The following is an 18,771-nucleotide window of genomic DNA, read 5'->3' as shown; positions in this document are numbered from 1 at the left end:
CCATAATATGACATTTGAAATGTCTCTATTCCTCTGAAACTTTTGTGAGTGTTATGTTTACTGTAAATTATGATTGTTTATTTCACTTTTGTTTATGAACTATTTCACCTGCTATGGCAATGTAAACATATGTTTCCCATACCAATAAAGCCCTTAAATTGAATTGAATTGAGAGAGAGGGAGAGAGAGAGAGAGAGAGAGAGAGAGAGAGAGGGAGAGAGAGAGAGAGAGTGTGAAAGAGAGAAAGGGAGAGAGAGAGAGAGAGAGAGTTCGAAAGAGAGAAAGGGAGAGAGAGAGGGGGGGGGGAGAAAGAGAGAGAGACTAATGCAGGGGTGGAGTCATGTCTCTGCAGGAATAAACTGAGAAGGAAAGTACATGCAGCTGCATGAGGACAATGCTAAAGAAAGTTTGGCAGGTCCTCAAAGCCTGTCTAAATGAGGACCTTAGTTTACATTTCTAAATTAGAAACAGAGAGCCTACTGTTAGACTGTGAATGAGGAATGAAAGGGGGAGGTTGTAGACTATTAATGTCTATATTCACATTCTAATGATTTCACTGGTGTATTTAAAGTGTGTGTGTGTGAGGGGTTGGTGACGTTTGTCATGACGACTTGATTTCAGGTGTATAGGCCAAGGTGGACCCCTCATTACAATCATGTGAACTGGCGTTTAGACTTGAGTTGATAAATGATCTGGTAGTCAGCCTCTAAAGGTCCACAGACTGGAGCTGATGCAGAATTCATTAGGCCCTGCAGTCAACCACATCCTTCAACTCAACTGACCATTATCCCTCGCTATAAATGGGTAATATAAACTGTGTTCCACATGACACCCTATTCCCAAAATAGTGCACTACATTCGACCAGAGTCCTATGAGCCCTGGTCAAAAGTAGTGCACTATAAAGGAAATGCAGTGCCATTTGGGACGGGCCCAAAGAAGCACTTTGATTTACAAGCATCTAGACTGATCACTGCAGGAGTCCATCCAGTTTTTTGTATTATATTTCAGAATCCCAATACATTCCTGTATGTTTTCTCAGGGGCTTTTGAGACAAGAATCTAGCCTTGGCCCAAGGCCATACAGACATTACAAATATGTTACAGTCATAATTGATTTAGTTTGATATTGAGCTTAGCCTTTTTATACAACACAAACCCTCTTGTGATTCATAGACTGGTTTCAGCAGCATCATTAGAGGGACTGTTGTCCTTCAACGCTGATTTAAAGCATGTTGTTTTCCATTTGTAGAGATACACTTTTAGTGTTGTAAAGCTGTGTTATTCTATAGTAGGCCTCAGACCAACAGTATGGACTTTACAGGGCCTTTACTGTCTGTACAGACACAGTCTGGGGCCTGACTATCTGACAGACACAGTCTGGGGCCTGACTATACTGACAGGGCCTTTACTGTCTGTCTACAGACACAGTCCTTCAGGGTCCTTCAGGGCTTGTCTACAGACACAGTCTGGGGCCTGACTATACTGATAGGGCCTTTACTGTCTGTCTACAGACACAGTCCTTCAGGGCTTACATCTGGGGCATGCTATACTGACAGGGCCTTTACTGTCTGTCTACAGACAGTCCTTCAGGGCTTACATCTGGGGCCTGACTATACTGACAGGGCCTTTACTGTCTGTCTACAGACACAGTCTGGGGCCCTTGACAGGGCCTTTACTGTCTGTTACAGACACAGTCCTTCAGGGCTTACATCTGGGGCCTGACTGACAGGGCCTTTACTGTCTGTCTACAGACAGTCCTTCAGGGCTTACATCTGGGGCCTGACTATACTGACAGGGCCTTTACTGTCTGTCTACAGACACAGTCCTTCAGGGCTTACATCTGGGGCCTTGACTATACTGACAGGGCCTTTACTGTCTGTCTACAGACACAGTCCTTCAGGGCTTACATCTGGGGGACTATACTGACAGTGCCTTTACTGTCTGTCTACAGACACAGTCCTTCAGGGCTTACATCTGGGGCCTGACTATACTGACAGGGCCTTTACTGTCTGTCTACAGACACAGTCCTTCAGGGCTTACATCTGGGGCCCGACTATACTGACAGGGCCTTTACTATCTGTCTACAGACACAGTCTGGGGCCTTTACTGACAGGGCCTTTACTGTCTGTCTACAGACACAGTCCTTCAGGGACCAAGCCCAGAAGACCATTGGACACCAGCATTAATTATGAGGCCGACCTGGGAATGAGGACCTTAGCTGTTTACTGAATTTCACGATTTTGCACATTCCAGGAAACAGCACACTCTTACTGTTTTAGACTGTGAATGAGGACCTAGAGAAAGTTTACAAATTTCTTTAAAACATTAGAAACAGAGAATAGCCTACTGATTTATGGCATGTTAATGAGGCACAAGGGCCCAAACAGGTTAACGGGAAATGAGTTGCATCAGTTTGACCAAAAGGAGACAGTCATTCACTCAAACTGTTATTTGTCACATGCGAATACAACAGGACCTTAGTTTACATTTCTAACCAACAATGCATTTTTTAGAAAACAGAGTTAAGAAAATATTTATTTTAGCCTACTATTTACTCAGTCATTCATTGTCGTTTAGTCAGTCATTCATTCAGTCAGTTTACATTTCTAAATTATAAACAGAGAGCCTACTTTGTTAGAAATGAATGAATGAGGACCTTAGTTTACATTTCTACATTAGAAACAGAGAGCCTACTGTTAGACTGCGAATGAGGACCTTAGTTTACATTTCTAAATTAGAAACAGAGAGCCTACTGTTAGACTGTGAATGAGGACCTTAGTTTACATTTCTACATTAGAAACAGAGAGCCTACTGTTAGACTGTGAATGAGGACCTTAGTTTACATTTCTACATTAGAAACAGAGAGCCTACTGTTAGACTGTGAATGAGGACCTTAGTTTACATTTCTAAATTAGAAACAGAGAGCCTACTGTTAGACTGCGAATGAGGACCTTAGTTTACATTTCTAAATTAGAAACAGAGAGCCTACTGTTAGACTGTGAATGAGGACCTTAGTTTACATTTCTAAATTAGAAACAGAGAGCCTACTGTTAGACTGTGAATGAGGAAAGGAAGGGGGAGGTTGTAGACTATTAATGTCTATATTCACATTCTAATGGTTTCACTGGTGTATTTAAAGTGTGTGTGTGTGTGTGTGTGTGTGTGTGTGTGTGTGTGTGTGTGTGTGTGTGTGTGTGTGTGTGTGTGTGTGTGTGTGTGGATGGTTGGTGACGTTTGTCATGACGACTTGATTTCAGGTGTATAGGCCAAGGTGGACCCCTCATTACAATCATGTGAACTGGCGTTTAGACTTGAGTTGACAAATGATCTGGTAGTCAACCTCTAAAGGCTTCATTCATTCTTGTTAAAGTAAGGAAGGGCAGTATAACATGACCAGAGCAATACTAGCTGATCATTAGAAATGAATGAGGCAGATCTCGAGCTCTGTGGGACGTGTGTATTATTCCCCCTGCTGGACATATGGACAGGCTTACTGAAACTGGATTTACTTTTAGTCATCTTGGTCATTACAAGTAAACAAATAAATACAAATGCAAACTCTGATTCTCATGAAACTAACACGCACACACACACACACACACACACACACACAGACACACACACACACAGTCTGTGTTGATGTTTTAGGACAGTCTGATATTGATGTTTTAGGACAGTCTGCTGTTGTTTTAGGACAGTCCGATGCTAATGTTTTAGGACAGTTTGATGATGATGATGATGTTGTAGGACAGTCTGATGATTTTTTAGGACAGTCTGATGTAGATGTTTTAGACTTAAACATGACATGAAGTCAACATGTAAACACACTAATGCATACCACACACAATGTTTCAATGAGGTTATCCATTTGAGAGAGAGAAGTTATAGAACTCTATCTCTCTTGAGTTGATTATCTGTCGCTATATACTCTGTTATGTAGGACAGAGTGGGTTAGTGGATTAATGTTTGTCTTCTTCCCATTGGCATGTTGTACAGAGCCCTGTGAATATTTCACAGACTAAAGCCTCCTTTCATCGGTGAAACGGTAGTTGATTCATCGCGCCTGACTGTCAGACAGACATGACATGTTCCATTTGATACACAGATTGAAGACTCCACTGCTGTCATTTGGAGGAACGCGCACAATATCCCAACGGGTAAGGAAGTGAAATATACTTTTATGATCATGTCTTGACGAAGAAAATGTTTCTTTAGACTATTTTGTTTACGTAGTGACTTCTGAGCTTTGATAGCGGACTGTTGCAGACGAATCTCGACATACAGTAGATTGACCGTTAAACCTGAAGAAGGTTTACTTAAACAGTGAATGATCTTTGGAAAATTAGAATTGGTTAGAATGCATTTACAATCTGAAATTCCTACTCTATTGTATTGTTCTACATTTTGAAACAATTGTGAAAACAGTTGACGATTATAGTGATATCCAAAGCGATCTACTCCGTTTATTGTTCCATAAATGTTATGTTGAATGCCATTGAAATAGAATGATTAGAATATATATATTCTAGAATATATATATATTCTATTTATATTCTATATATATATATATACTGACAGGGCCTTTATATAGAATATAAATAGAATCATTCAAATGCTATGGTTGATTTATTCTTGTTCAGATCAACATGGAGAAGCCCTGCATACTGGCCACTACCTTCGGAGCACCTGGAGGCATCTACAAATGCTTTGCACCTGTTGTGGAGAAACACTTCACCATTATCCCATATGAGACATTCCTGCTAGACCAGAAGAATCTGTCAGAACAGGTCAAAGCAGTGTTTGTATGGGGCGTTGCCCTGAACGTTGACAGAGGTCTGATGCAGTCTCTGCCTAACCTCAAGGTGGTGGTTAACGGAGGGGTGGGAGTGAACCATCTGGACATACCCATGATCAACAGCTTTGGGGTGAAGGTGTGCAACACCCCTCATGTTGTTGACAACGCCACTGCCGACATCGGGATGGGTTTGATGCTGGCGTCTGCAAGGAAGATCGTAGAAGGTAGGCCTACTGTATGTCAGAATCTCAGAGTTAGTCGTTTCCCATACACAGATGAAGTCTAGTTCTGGATTAAGAAGAATGCTCAGGCCTCCCGGGTGGCGCAGTGGTTAAGGGCGCTGTACTGCTGTGCCACCAGAGACCCTGGGTTCGCGCCCAGGCTCTGTCGTAACCGGCCGCGACCGGGAGGTCCGTAAAGGGGTAAAATAAAATAATTAAATGTTCAATGAAGAATCTCTATTGAAAGAGCTTTTTAATCCAGGACTAGTCTTAATCTGTTTCCGGGGGAACCCGCCCATAAAGTGACAGAATGAAACCCCTTCTATTGCTTATCATATTCCTACAGGTCACCATTACACCCTAACCCACAACAATGAGGACTTGCCAGAGAGCTCCATGGGTATGGACGTCAGCGGGGCCACCCTGGGCATCATCGGTATGGGGAGGATAGGATACAAGGTGGCCAGGAGGGCCCAGGCGTTTGATATGAAGATCCTCTATCATAACAGGAACCGCAGGTGGTAATAATACATTTGATTTGACATAGTTTCCAAACACATTCAAAGACACCTTACATCAAAAGTACATCAAATGCTGGTCAAATTAAATCAGCAGGACGTTATTCAATCTAGACAGTAGTATGGCTGTGGTCTCAATCTAGACAGTAGTATGGCTGTGGTCTCAATCTAGACAGTAGTATGGCTGTGGTCTCAATCTAGACAGTAGTATGGCTGTGGTCTCAATCTAGACAGTAGTATGGCTGTGGTCTCAATCTAGACAGTAGTATGGCTGTGGTCTCAATCTAGACAGTAGTATGGCTGTGGTCTCAATCTAGACAGTAGTATGGCTGTGGTCTCAATCTAGACAGTAGTATGGCTGTGGTCTCAATCTAGACAGTAGTATGGCTGTGGTCTCAATCTAGACAGTAGTATGGCTGTGGTCTCAATCTAGACAGTAGAATGGCTGTGGTCTCAATCTAGACAGTAGTATGGCTGTGGTCTCAATCTAGACAGTAGTATGGCTGTGGTCTCAATCTAGACAGTAGTATGGCTGTGGTCTCAATCTAGACAGTAGTATGGCTGTGGTCTCAATCTAGACAGTAGAATGGCTGTGGTCTCAATCTAGACAGTAGTATGGCTGTGGTCTCAATCTAGACAGTAGTATGGCTGGTTAAGGTTTAGGTTTCGACATTGGTCTGCTGTGTGATTCTGAAAGCTACACATTCACCCTGTTCATTAATTTACTACTCATTTACTTATTCAAACTAAATTAGGATTTGAACTCTAAACTCACTGTAACACAGACTCAGTACCCAAACGGACTTCTGTCATCTTTAATTTCTTCTAAAGACAATGTGATTGTGGTTTCTTTACTTGTATTTTCTTTCTTTCCAGGAAAGAGGAAGAGAGAGCAGTGGGAGCGATGTACTGTGCCAACATGGAGGATCTGCTCCAGCAGTCCGACTTTGTGATGGTGGTGGTGAACCTGTCACCTGCCACCCAGAAACTGATCGGTGCCAAGGAACTAGCCATGATGAAACCTACCAGCACTCTCATCAACATCAGTAGAGGTATGACCAGACCATAGAGTTAAAATAAGTAGAATGGCTCTCCCCATTCAGGTCATTATGAGTGTCCCCGTAGCAGTAAGTCAGTGATTCTATATCTATGGACCTGACACACATAAGACTAAATCCTGACCTGAGATCTGTGGGTGGAAGAACTTACGACTTCCACGTAAATCATGCATTGATGTCAATTAGAGCATTGTACAAAATGTGAGCCACACACAAGGACCTAAAGTTAGATTCACCCTAAAGTTATTGTGATCAGACTCTTAACTCGCCATAACAAATGTAATAAACATTGGAGCATTTGTTTTCACAGGCCTCGTTGTAGACCAAGATGCGTTGGTGGAAGCCCTCCAGAAGAAAGTGATCCGAGCCGCTGCACTGGATGTGACTTATCCTGAACCCCTACCAATGTTAGACTGATACCATGAACCCCTACCAATGTTAGACTGATACCATGAACCCCTACCAATGTTAGACTGATACCATGAACCCCTACCAATGTTAGACTGATACCATGAACCCCTACCAATGTTAGACTGATACCATGAACCCCTACCAATGTTAGACTGATACCATGAACCCCTACCAATGTTAGACTGATACCATGAACCCCTACCAATGTTAGACTGATACCATGAACCCCTACCAATGTTAGACTGATACCATGAACCCCTACCAATGTTAGACTGATACCCTGAACCCTACCAATGTTAGACTGATACCCTGAACCCCTACCAATGTTAGACTGATACCATGAACCCCTACCAATGTTAGACTGATACCCTAAACCCCTACCAATGTTAGACTGATACCATGAACCCCTACCAATGTTAGACTGATACCATGAACCCCTACCAATGTTAGACTGATACCATGAACCCTACCAATGTTAGACTGATACCATGAACCCCTACCAATGTTAGACTGATACCCTGAACCCTACCAATGTTAGACTGATACCCTGAAACCCTACCAATGTTAGACTGATACCCTGAACCCCTACCAATGTTAGACTGATACCCTAAACCCCTACCAATGTTAGACTGATACCATGAACCCCTACCAATGTTAGACTGATACCATGAACCCCTACCAATGTTAGACTGATACCCTAAACCCCTACCAATGTTAGACTGATACCATGAACCCCTACCAATGTTAGACTGATACCATGAACCCCTACCAATGTTAGACTGATACCATGAACCCCTACCAATGTTAGACTGATACCCTAAACCCCTACCAATGTTAGACTGATACCCTAAACCCCTACCAATGTTAGACTGATACCCTAAACCCCTACCAATGTTAGACTGATACCATGAACCCCTACCAATGTTAGACTGATACCATGAACCCCTACCAATGTTAGACTGATACCATGAACCCCTACCAATGTTAGACTGATACCTGAACCCCTACCAATGTTAGACTGATACCCTGAACCCCTACCAATGTTAGACTGATACCCTAAACCCCTACCAATGTTAGACTGATACCCTGAACCCCTACCAATGTTAGACTGATACCCTGAACCCCTACCAATGTTAGACTGATACCCTGAACCCCTACCAATGTTAGACTGATACCCTAAACCCCTACCAATGTTAGACTGATACCATGAACCCCTACCAATGTTAGACTGATACCATGAACCCCTACCAATGTTAGACTGATACCATGAACCCCTACCAATGTTAGACTGATACCATGAACCCCTACCAATGTTAGACTGATGAACCCCTACCAATGTTAGACTGAACCCCTACCAATGTTAGACTGATACCATGAACCCCTACCAATGTTAGACTGATACCATGAACCCTACCAATGTTAGACTGATACCATGAACCCCTACCAATGTTAGACTGATACCCTAAACCCCTACCAATGTTAGACTGATACCATGAACCCCTACCAATGTTAGACTGATACCATGAACCCCTACCAATGTTAGACTGATACCATGAACCCCTACCAATGTTAGACTGATACCATGAACCCCTACCAATGATTGGTAGATGGGTAACAATAACAAATCGGACATTGAATATATCTTAGTCAAGTTAATAAATGTGCTGTGGATGATGTATTAAATCACCCAAACACATCAAAGATGCAGTCGTCCTTCTGAACTGAGCTGCAGGACAGGAAGGAAACTGCTTAGGAATGTCACCATGAAGCCATTGGGAATTTGAAAACAGCTACAGAGCTTAGTGGCTGTCATGGGAGAAAACGGAGGATGGATCAACAAACATTGTAGTGACCCCACAATAACCTAAACGACAGAGTGAAAAGAGGAATACAAATATACAGAATACATTTTTCCCAAAACATTCATATACAGTATATGTATGGATAAAGGCACTAAAATAATACTGTAAAAAAAACTAAAACATAGCAAAGGAATACACTTTTTTGGCCTAAATGCAAAGCCTTATGTTTGGGGCAAATCCAACACATCACTGAGTAACTGCCTCTTTATTTTCAAGCTTGGCGTGGGTATGTTTGACATTGGCAAAGACGGGGTGTTTTTCAGGATGAAAAAAAGCAGGATGGAGCTAAGCACAATCCTAGATGAAAACCTGCTTCGGCAGAACAATAACCTACAACACAAAGCCAAATCTACCAAGAAGATAGTGAAGGTTCCTGAGTGGCCTAGTTACATTTTTGAAAAGACTTTCTTTAGGCACTTGTATAACCCTCAAATAACACATTTCTGTTTATTTTTTCCTGGACAGAGGCCACCCCCTTGCTGCTCTTCCAAACGTCATCATCCTGCCCCACATAGGGACCAACTCCGTTGAGACGACGCAGATAATGGTGGAGAAGATGGTGACCAACGCCCTGGCAGTACTAGGAGGGAACCATCCTCCTGATGAGGTCAAGGTGTAGGTCAGAGAAGTTTCCTCTAGGTACAGATCTAGGATCAGTTTCTATTCCCCCAATCCTAACCTGAACCATTAGTGGGCAAAATGCAAAATTTAAAACCAAAATCGGCATCTAGGGGCAACTTCACCCTATTCCTCAGGAATCACCCTGGACCCTCCATGCCAGTTGTAACTAGCTGCCATGCCTTAGAGCAGGGGTTTCAAACATACGGCCCCGCACACGAGGGGGTCCAATCCGGCCCATGGGTGGTTCGAGTAGCCTCAAATATTTAGAAAACATTCATACAGTATCTTGACTGTGTCCAGCTCGCTAATAATCCCCGAAATTAGATCTACACTGTATTCCTCAGGGAGCAAATTTCTAAAATGATGGATAAAGGACTATTTTTTTTCTTCACATTTTGACTGCAAGGAAATACCACACTTTCAGTGCGGCCCTCCGGGGTCCCGCGCCATGTCTATTTCTATGGGCACAAGCAATGTTCATGACACAAACTGTTCACACCCTTCTTGTTGGTGGAGAGAATTTTGCAGGTTTAAAGCTTATTTCCTGCAATTCAACACATTTTGTCAAGGGGTGCAAATCAAATGTTGCAGTTTTAAAGCAAAAATATTCTTGCAATTCCATACATTTTGCCTTGTCTAATGTGTATACATGTGATATTTGTGTGATAAAAAAATGACCACAATATCTATGGGCTAAAAGATAAAAAATTTTAAAAACCGTTAGCTGACATGGGCTAGTTGATCTGGACATTTCAGACCAGTTATACATGCATAGCTATTAAGGTCTGCAATCACACGTGACAAGAGGAACTGATGATGCACCACCCAATTTCACAATGTCACCTTGTGCATTCTACTATTACAACTTTCAAAAGTAAGTTTAAAGCCCGACTGAATTCCTTAAAAAAATAAATAATAATAATAATAATAATTGGGGGGGACCCCCTCCCTCCCCCTGCCGACCTCTCAGTTTGGGAACCATTGTTGTAGAAGACCTGCCTTAGAGGGTCCTAACTTCCACCATCACTGATCTAGCAGAATGTGGAAGGAAGGAGGACGATGGGGGTAAATCTATCCGGTGGGGATGAAGGAAAGGAGAGGAGGAAAATGAGATATTTAGTATTGAGACTTAGCCACCACAATGCAGCAGTGTCACTGATCAGAGAAGTCTTCACCATCCACATTAATAAGCACCAAATCATAGCTCCGTCCTGGAAAATTCTATAGAAGTTATGACACTATAGATAATAGAATGTTGGATAGAAATGGAATATATTGCTTCTGAATGGTGAATATGCCTTCTCAGACAGTACATGGAAATGTACTGTAATTTATATAACTTCATATTGACTGTTGATTTAACTCATTATAACCACTGATTATAAAGGTTTAGAGCATTATGCATACTGTATTTCTAACTGCAAAATAAACAACTTGACACACCTGTTTTTTTTTGTGTATTAATGCGTCACATATATATATATCAAATGTTATAAATATTTAGTAAATCTGAAGCAAAGTTATAAGATATTTAGTAGTCCAATGTAATCCATCCCTACAGCACTTAAGAGAAGAAACTGCGTCCTCCGGTGGAGAGGAGAGGGAAGCTATGGAAAGGATGGGGGCGGTGATGTCATGATGGTTAACTTTACCCAATCCGTCGGCCCCGGTCCAGCACCAGTCAGCAGGGAACAACACAGTTGTTTTTATGTGACAGAAGAAAGCAGTAACTACTCCCGCAGAAGTACGGGGAAACGGCTTTGTATGAAGAAGCGTAACTTTACGCACAGGCAGCAGACAGTGGATCAAACTGAACCTACAGACGTAGTAGTCTACAACCCACACAGAACCCAGTGGGGTTCTGAAGAATAAGAAAATGAATCGGAGTTTAAGTAAATCGCAGTCTTCTTTGCAGTATCGTGCGACAGTGGAAGTGAAAAGCAAAGTAAGTAGCCGCGCGGGAGTTGGGCATCCTGTTTTATGGGCTGACTATTGTTCCATTTGGAGAGGATGCTGTCTAGCTGCGCAATGTGCTCCCGATAAATGGAAGAATAACGGTCCTTGACTAAAATGATATATAGTCCTACAACCAATATGTCACCCTGGTGTAGGCTAACTGTCATTTTTTAAAATGCGTTTATGCTTTTATGGTATGAAATCATCTGTTTACCACCAGTTTGGTGGTCCATTCACCCATTCATTTCAGTTTTTACCTGTCATAACATTATATTTCAGATTATAAGTCATGTGTTATTACCTGCATATGTAATAGCCATACAACTATAAGCTAGATAGATGTTCTGCTCACAATCCTTGGCTGATCTACAGGTACATGTATATTTAGCTCCATATCATCTTAGTTTAGTCCAGTAGCCTAATACATCGCTGACACTCAATATCAAAAACACATTCGTCAATGAATTGCTTTGATTTGTCTATAAGTATGGAAAAGGACAACTTTTCTTTATCGTTCAAAGTTTCTCCGAAACATTGTGTCTTTAGTATGGAGCAGAGTTCAGAAGGTTTTCCCTTAGCCGTTCCAACCCCGGGGAGTTCCAAGATTTCTACAAGCTCATCCTGCGCCTGCACCGTCTAACCAGCATTGATGTCATCATTGGCTATGCAGATATCCAGGGAGAGCTACTACCCATCAATAACGATGGCAACTTCTGCAAGGCCGTGACCACTGCTCCTACCTTACTGCGGATCTTCATACAGAGACAAGGTATACACCCAGACCAGACCAGCCAGTTGTTTTACTCTGAAGCCCTAAACACAACTAATTATGCAAGACTAAGCCAGTTATTATGGTTGTCTGTCATTAAAAAGGTCATAAAAACCAGGTAACATCGATACGCTTCAATAACACTGAGATAACATATCATCCAAAGCTGAGACTGGAATTCAAATATCCTTGTTGCAAGCCTTGGTCGTACGGGATTTATCAGAGTCTGCATCAGGGAAGTTGTTTGTGTGTGTCTCCACCAGCAGCAGAAGGGGAAGTCATTTAGTTGTCCAGGGTTGATGTTTATTTTCAGGTAATTGCTGTGCGCTGCTATTTTCCTATGTTTATTTTACATGGTGGACTATGTACATTTATTTCCCTTGTTTATGTTCCCTCAGGAACTCCTGTTTATATAGTTTGTAGAGAATCAGAACATATTCTGCATGTTCACAGTATGATTTATGCCCTGGTTGTTGTGCTAAGTCAGACGTTGTTTCTTGCCCATATTGACCCACACAGTAAAACAAACAATGCATCAGTTTAGTTGCATTGTAGCCCTTAGGGGAATTAGAATAGTTAGTACATTTGACAAGTTTTACTTTTCAAGACGTGTACTAACAGATTTCCTTTTCACAGAGGAAGTAGACGACAATACCTTCTGCCCCAATGCCACTGTGACCCGCCGGAGGAAGGTGCCAGCGATCCCCCTGCCACGTGGCGACGTGAACCGCAAAAGGCCCACGGTCCACATCAGCAGGCCGCAGGACTTCCGCCCCATCTCGTCCATTATTGACACAGATTTCCTGCCCGCATCTCAGCGCCGGGTGCGCCTTTACCGCCAGGGCTCAGAGAGGCCCCTGGGGTTCTATATCCGGGATGGGACCACTGTGAGAGTGACTCCCCACGGCCTGGAGAAGGTACCTGGGATCTTCATCTCACGGCTGGTCCCTGGAGGCCTGGCTGAGAGCACAGGGCTGCTGGCCATTAACGACCAGGTGCTTGAGGTGAATGGGATTGAGGTGATGGGCAAGGTGTTAGACCAGGTCACAGACATGATGATCGCAAACAGTCACAATCTTATCATCACGGTGAAGCCGGTGAACCAGCGTAATAACATAGTGCGTACCGGCAGCTGGATGTCGGGGATAAACTCAGGCAGTGTCAGCTCTTTAGACTACCAGAGTTACCACAGCATGCCCATCTGTCAGAGTTACCACAGCATGCCCATCTGTGTGGGAGCCTACAGCTTCACTGATGACGAGCTGCAGAGCGACGAGGACTTGGACATTGTGATTGAGAGAAGACTCAGAAACTCATCCCGTCGCTCCAGTGCCTCCACCTCCACAGCCTCCCGTTCCCAGGCTTGGTCCCAGCCCCAGCAGAGTCCTAGGCCTTCTCCTAGGCCATCCACCCGACGCCCTCCCCGTCGGCCTTACTCTGTCATCTCCTCAACCTCCTATCACTCACAGCCCAGCCTCACTAACCTGAACCTCAGACTGAACCGAGACCTGACCCTGCAGCAGCACTACGGCAGCAGCCCAGCCATCAGGGAGATGAATGGAGGTGTGTTTAACCACAGCAGCCTGCTCACCCTGAGGACAGAGCTACGACGCAGCCTGGTGCTACAGAGGGGAGGGGTGGAGGAGGACGGAATGGTCATCACCTTGTGATTCTACAGTCAGATTCTAGAACACTACAAACCACAGGGGGCTGCTGAGGGGAGGACGGAATGGTCATCACCTTGTGATTCTACAGTCAGATTCTAGAACACTACAAACCACAGGGGGCTGCTGAGGGGAGGATGGAATGGTCATCACCTTGTGATTCTACAGTCAGATTCTAGAACACTACAAACCACAGGGGGCTGCTGAGGGGAGGATGGAATGGTCATCACCTTGTGATTCTACAGTCAGATTCTAGAACACTACAAACCACAGGGGGCTGCTGAGGGGAGGATGGAATGGTCATCACCTTGTGATTCTACAGTCAGATTCTAGAACACTACAAACCACAGGGAGCTGCTGAGGGGAGGACGGAATGGTCATCACCTTGTGATTCTACAGTCAGATTCTAGAACACTACAAACCACAGGGGGCTGCTGAGGGGAGGATGGAATGGTCATCACCTTGTGATTCTACAGTCAGATTCTAGAACACTACAAACCACAGGGGGCTGCTGAGGGGAGGATGGAATGGTCATCACCTTGTGATTCTACAGTCAGATTCTAGAACACTACAAACCACAGGGAGGGGAGGACGGCACATAAAAATGGCCAGAATTAAGTGAATGTTATGGTATAAAACACGTGTTTGATTAAACCACGTGTTTGATGCATTTGATACCATTCCACTCATTCTGCTCCAGCCATTACCACGAGCCTGTCCTCCCTAATTAAGGTGCCACCAACCTCCTGTGCTACAGACACTGCCAGCCTTTGTTATACCTTTTCAATGAGACGGAGGAGACGTTTCTTATTGCCTGAGTCCCAAATGGCACAACATTTCCTATATAGCGCACTGCTTTGACCTGGACCCTGGTCACAAGTAGTGCACTATAAAGGGAATAGGGTGTTGATGATATATTGTGAATTCAGGGATCTGACCTTTTGAACCCACTTAAATGTTGTCCCTCTCAGCGTCAGTGTCTCAGCACATTTGAAACCACAAAGCGGAGCGCCTAAGTATTTAATATGGAAATAGTCATGAAACACCATTATGTATTATTAGTAAATCCAGTTCTGGCACTTGTTGTTATACTGTGAATGTGCATGTCCTTTACATGTACTGCTGATGCATTGTGTAGAGAGATTGTATTATTAAAGCTACAGCACTGTTGTGGTTTTATTATGTCTCCCAAGTGGCACAGCGGTCTAAGTCACTGCATCTCAGCGCTAGAGGCGTCACTACAGACCCTGGTTCGATTCCAGACTGTATCACAATTGGCCCGTCATTGTAAATAAGAATTTGTTCTTAACTGACTTGCCTAGTTAAATAAATATGTCTAATGCCATTTATGAGGAATAAATCCTTAACTATCCCCTTACCAAAATATCAAGCCATTATGTGTGTCCCAAATGTCTTTATGAACTGTGTCATTATGAACTGTGTCATTATGAATTGTGTCATTATGAACTGTGTCATTATGAACTGTGTCATTATGAACTGTGTCATTATGAATTGTGTCATTATGAACTGTGTCATTATGAACTGTGTCATTATGAATTGTGTCATTATGAATTGTGTCATTATGAATTGTGTCATTATGAACTGTGTCATTATGAATTGTGTCATTATGAATTGTGTCATTATGAACTGTGTCATTATGAACTGTGTCATTATGAACTGTGTCATTATGAATTGTGTCATTATGAATTGTGTCATTATGAATTGTGTCATTATGAATTGTGTCATTATGAACTGTGTCATTATGAACTGTGTCATTATGAATTGTGTCATTATGAACTGTGTCATTATGAATTGTGTCATTATGAACTGTGTCATTATGAACTGTGTCATTATGAACTGTGTCATTATGAACTGTGTCATTATGAACTGTGTGAGCCACTGGTATTTGTATCTGTGAGTTTTCAGCCCTTCTGTCCACAGACTTTGATTAAAGAGGATGTGGGCTAAATATCAACCACAGTTTCAGTGATTTGTGATTTGCTTACAGTAGGCCCATAGGTTTAACTAAAAAATGAAACAAAACAGTCTCCCTGACCCACTTCAACAATACAGACCATGCTTGCTGATAAGTTATCAAAAATATTGTTCAAGTACCTAATGCTTGACCCTGTCTTGAGCTCACCTCTGACCTGGTATTATATTTGTTGTCATAATGTTCTGCTTATGGGAAAATGACATTGACCAGAAATACTTAGAGCTGCAGAAATCTCTCATTGAACCAGCAAATGTGTCAATTTGAATTCTAGAATTCTATATGTATTCCATTAAAATTCTATATGTATTCTATATTTAATATGAAGATATGCCATGTTTACTTATTGTAGTTTATTCCCCATAGGTGTGATTTCACAGGGTGCCCCAAGCTGCAACAGGTATGATATGAATTGATGAGTGTGATACACCTGGTGGCAACAGGTGTGGTCCCCAGTGGTGATCAAGGTCAACTCAATTGTCCTACTGTGCTCAAAATGGTCCAGGGTAAGAATTAGAGACACACTCATTTGATTGGAGGGTCATGACCATGCAATATGTTAATGAGCAAACGTCACTTCCTCACTTCCTGTGCGCCATGTTTCCTATCAATAGTTGGATGATGCTCTTCAACAGAACAAACAAAAGAAATGGTTGATTAAAAATAGAGGAAATTCTGCCATTATTGGTATTATAGGCGAAGAAAACGATTTGATAAGTGCATGCCGAGTATTTCATGGTATATTTTTCATAGCCGTGTGGTGCGCGCGCCTAAGCTCTTCTCCACTCGGATTGATGAAAACAGACTCACGAGCACGCACTCTGTCGAGAGCTTTCTTTTCGACTGCCAGGTCGTGTAAGGTACACTTTCCCAAATGAGTCCTATGAGCCCTGGTCAAAAGTAGTGCACTATAAAGGAAATGCAGTGCCATTTGGGACGGGCCCAAAGAAGCACTTTGATTTACAAGCATCTAGACTGATCACTGCAGGAGTCCATCCAGTTTTTTGTATTATATTTCAGAATCCCAATACATTCCTGTATGTTTTCTCAGGGGCTTTTGAGACAAGAATCTAGCCGTGGCCCAAGGCCATACACACATTACAAATATGTTACAGTCATAATTTATTTAGTTTGATGTTGAGCTTAGCCTTTTTATACAACACAAACCCCTCTTGTGATTCATAGACTGGTTTCAGCAGCATCATTAGAGGGACTGTTGTTCTTCAACGCTGATTTAAAGCATGTTGTTTTCCATTTGTAGAGATACACTTTTAGTGTTGTAAAGCTGTGTTATTCTATAGTAGGCCTCAGACCAACAGTATGGACTTTACAGGGCCTTTACTGTCTGTCTACAGACACAGTCTGGGGCCTGACTATACTGACAGGGCCTTTACTGTCTGTCTACAGACACAGTCCTTCAGGGCTTACATCTGGGGCCTGACTATACTGACAGGGCCTTTACTGTCTGTCTACAGACACAGTCCTTCAGGGCTTACATCTGGGACCTGACTATACTGACAGGGCCTTTACTGTCTGTCTACAGACACAGTCCTTCAGGGCTTACATCTGGGGCCTGACTATACTGACAGGGCCTTTACTGTCTGTCTACAGACACCGTCTGGGGCCTGACTATACTGACAGGGCCTTTACTGTCTGTCTACAGACACAGTCCTTCAGGGCTTACATCTGGGGCCTGACTATACTGACAGGGCCTTTACTGTCTGTCTACAGACAGTCCTTCAGGGCTTACATCTGGGGCCTGACTATACTGACAGGGCCTTTACTGTCTGTCTACAGACACAGTCTGGGGCCTGACTATACTGACAGGGCCTTTACTGTCTGTCTACAGACACAGTCCTTCAGGGCTTACATCTGGGGCCCGGCTATACTGACAGGGCCTTTACTGTCTGTCTACAGACACAGTCTGGGGCCTGACTATACTGACAGGGCCTTTACTGTCTGTCTACAGACAGTCCTTCAGGGCTTACATCTGAGGCCTGACTATACTGACAGGGCCTTTACTGTCTGTCTACAGACACAGTCCTTCAGGGCTTACATCTGGGACCTGACTATACTGACAGGGCCTTTACTGTCTGTCTACAGACACAGTCCTTCAGGGCTTACATCTGGGACCTGACTATACTGACAGGGCCTTTACTGTCTGTCTACAGACACAGTCCTTCAGGGCTTACATCTGGGGCCTGACTATACTGACAGGGCCTTTACTGTCTGTCTACAGACAGTCCTTCAGGGCTTACATCTGGGGCCTGACTATACTGACAGGGCCTTTACTGTCTGTCTACAGACACAGTCTGGGGCCTGACTATACTGACAGGGCCTTTACTGTCTGTCTACAGACACAGTCCTTCAGGGCTTACATCTGGGGCCTGACTATACTGACAGGGCCTTTACTGTCTGTCTACAGACACAGTCTGGGGCCTGACTATACTGACAGGGCCTTTACTGTCTGTCTACAGACACAGTCCTTCAGGGCTTACATCTGGGGCCTGACTATACTGACAGGGCCTTTACTGTCTGTCTACAGACACAGTCCTTCAGGGCTTACATCTGGGGCCTGACTATACTGATAGGGCCTTTACTGTCTGTCTACAGACACAGTCCTTCAGGGCTTACATCTGGGACCTGACTATACTGACAGGGCCTTTACTGTCTGTCTACAGACACAGTCCTTCAGGGCTTACATCTGGGGCCTGACTATACTGACAGGGCCTTTACTGTCTGTCTACAGACACCGTCTGGGGCCTGACTATACTGACAGGGCCTTTACTGTCTGTCTACAGACACAGTCCTTCAGGGCTTACATCTGGGGCCTGACTATACTGACAGGGCCTTTACTGTCTGTCTACAGACAGTCCTTCAGGGCTTACATCTGGGGCCTGACT

General features: G+C 43.4%; 1 protein-coding gene and 1 pseudogene across 3 annotated transcripts; both read left to right on the top strand.

The window, feature by feature from the left end:
* Positions 1-4,048: 4,048 nt before the first annotated feature.
* On the top strand, positions 4,049-10,934 carry zgc:136493 (uncharacterized protein LOC692276 homolog). Of its 3 annotated transcripts, none has more exons than XM_065027383.1 (6): positions 4,049-4,157; positions 4,641-5,019; positions 5,363-5,534; positions 6,411-6,586; positions 6,903-6,999; positions 9,331-10,934. In XM_065027383.1, exons 1-6 carry the CDS (start codon positions 4,086-4,088, stop codon positions 9,482-9,484), a joined length of 1,050 nt encoding a protein of 349 aa, XP_064883455.1. In that variant the 5' UTR covers positions 4,049-4,085; the 3' UTR covers positions 9,485-10,934. The 3 variants fall into 3 exon arrangements, with proteins under 3 accessions (XP_064883455.1, XP_064883454.1, XP_064883456.1); XM_065027382.1 differs by having other exon boundaries at positions 5,363-5,537; XM_065027384.1 differs by having other exon boundaries at positions 5,363-5,537; positions 6,903-7,029; positions 9,331-9,363.
* A 222-nt stretch (positions 10,935-11,156) lies between these two features.
* On the top strand, positions 11,157-13,947 carry LOC115119921 (partitioning defective 6 homolog gamma-like; annotated as a pseudogene).
* The last annotated feature ends 4,824 nt before the right edge of the window (positions 13,948-18,771 follow it).

Source organism: Oncorhynchus nerka, linkage group LG14, assembly GCF_034236695.1.
Source record: "Oncorhynchus nerka isolate Pitt River linkage group LG14, Oner_Uvic_2.0, whole genome shotgun sequence".
Lineage (NCBI taxonomy): Eukaryota > Metazoa > Chordata > Actinopteri > Salmoniformes > Salmonidae > Oncorhynchus > Oncorhynchus nerka.
The sequence above is the reverse complement of the archived record's forward strand: the minus strand, read 5'-3'. Positions and strand labels throughout refer to the sequence as shown.

Bases quoted from the DNA above. Each gene is read 5' to 3' on its own strand.
- zgc:136493 (XM_065027382.1), top strand. From the start codon at position 4,086: ATGTTCCATTTGATACACAGATTGAAGACTCCACTGCTGTCATTTGGA. The intron at 5,020-5,362 runs GTAGGCCTACTG...ATATTCCTACAG, and splicing joins TGCAAGGAAGATCGTAGAAG to GTCACCATTACACCCTAACC. The intron at 6,587-6,902 runs GTATGACCAGAC...TTGTTTTCACAG, and splicing joins TCTCATCAACATCAGTAGAG to GCCTCGTTGTAGACCAAGAT.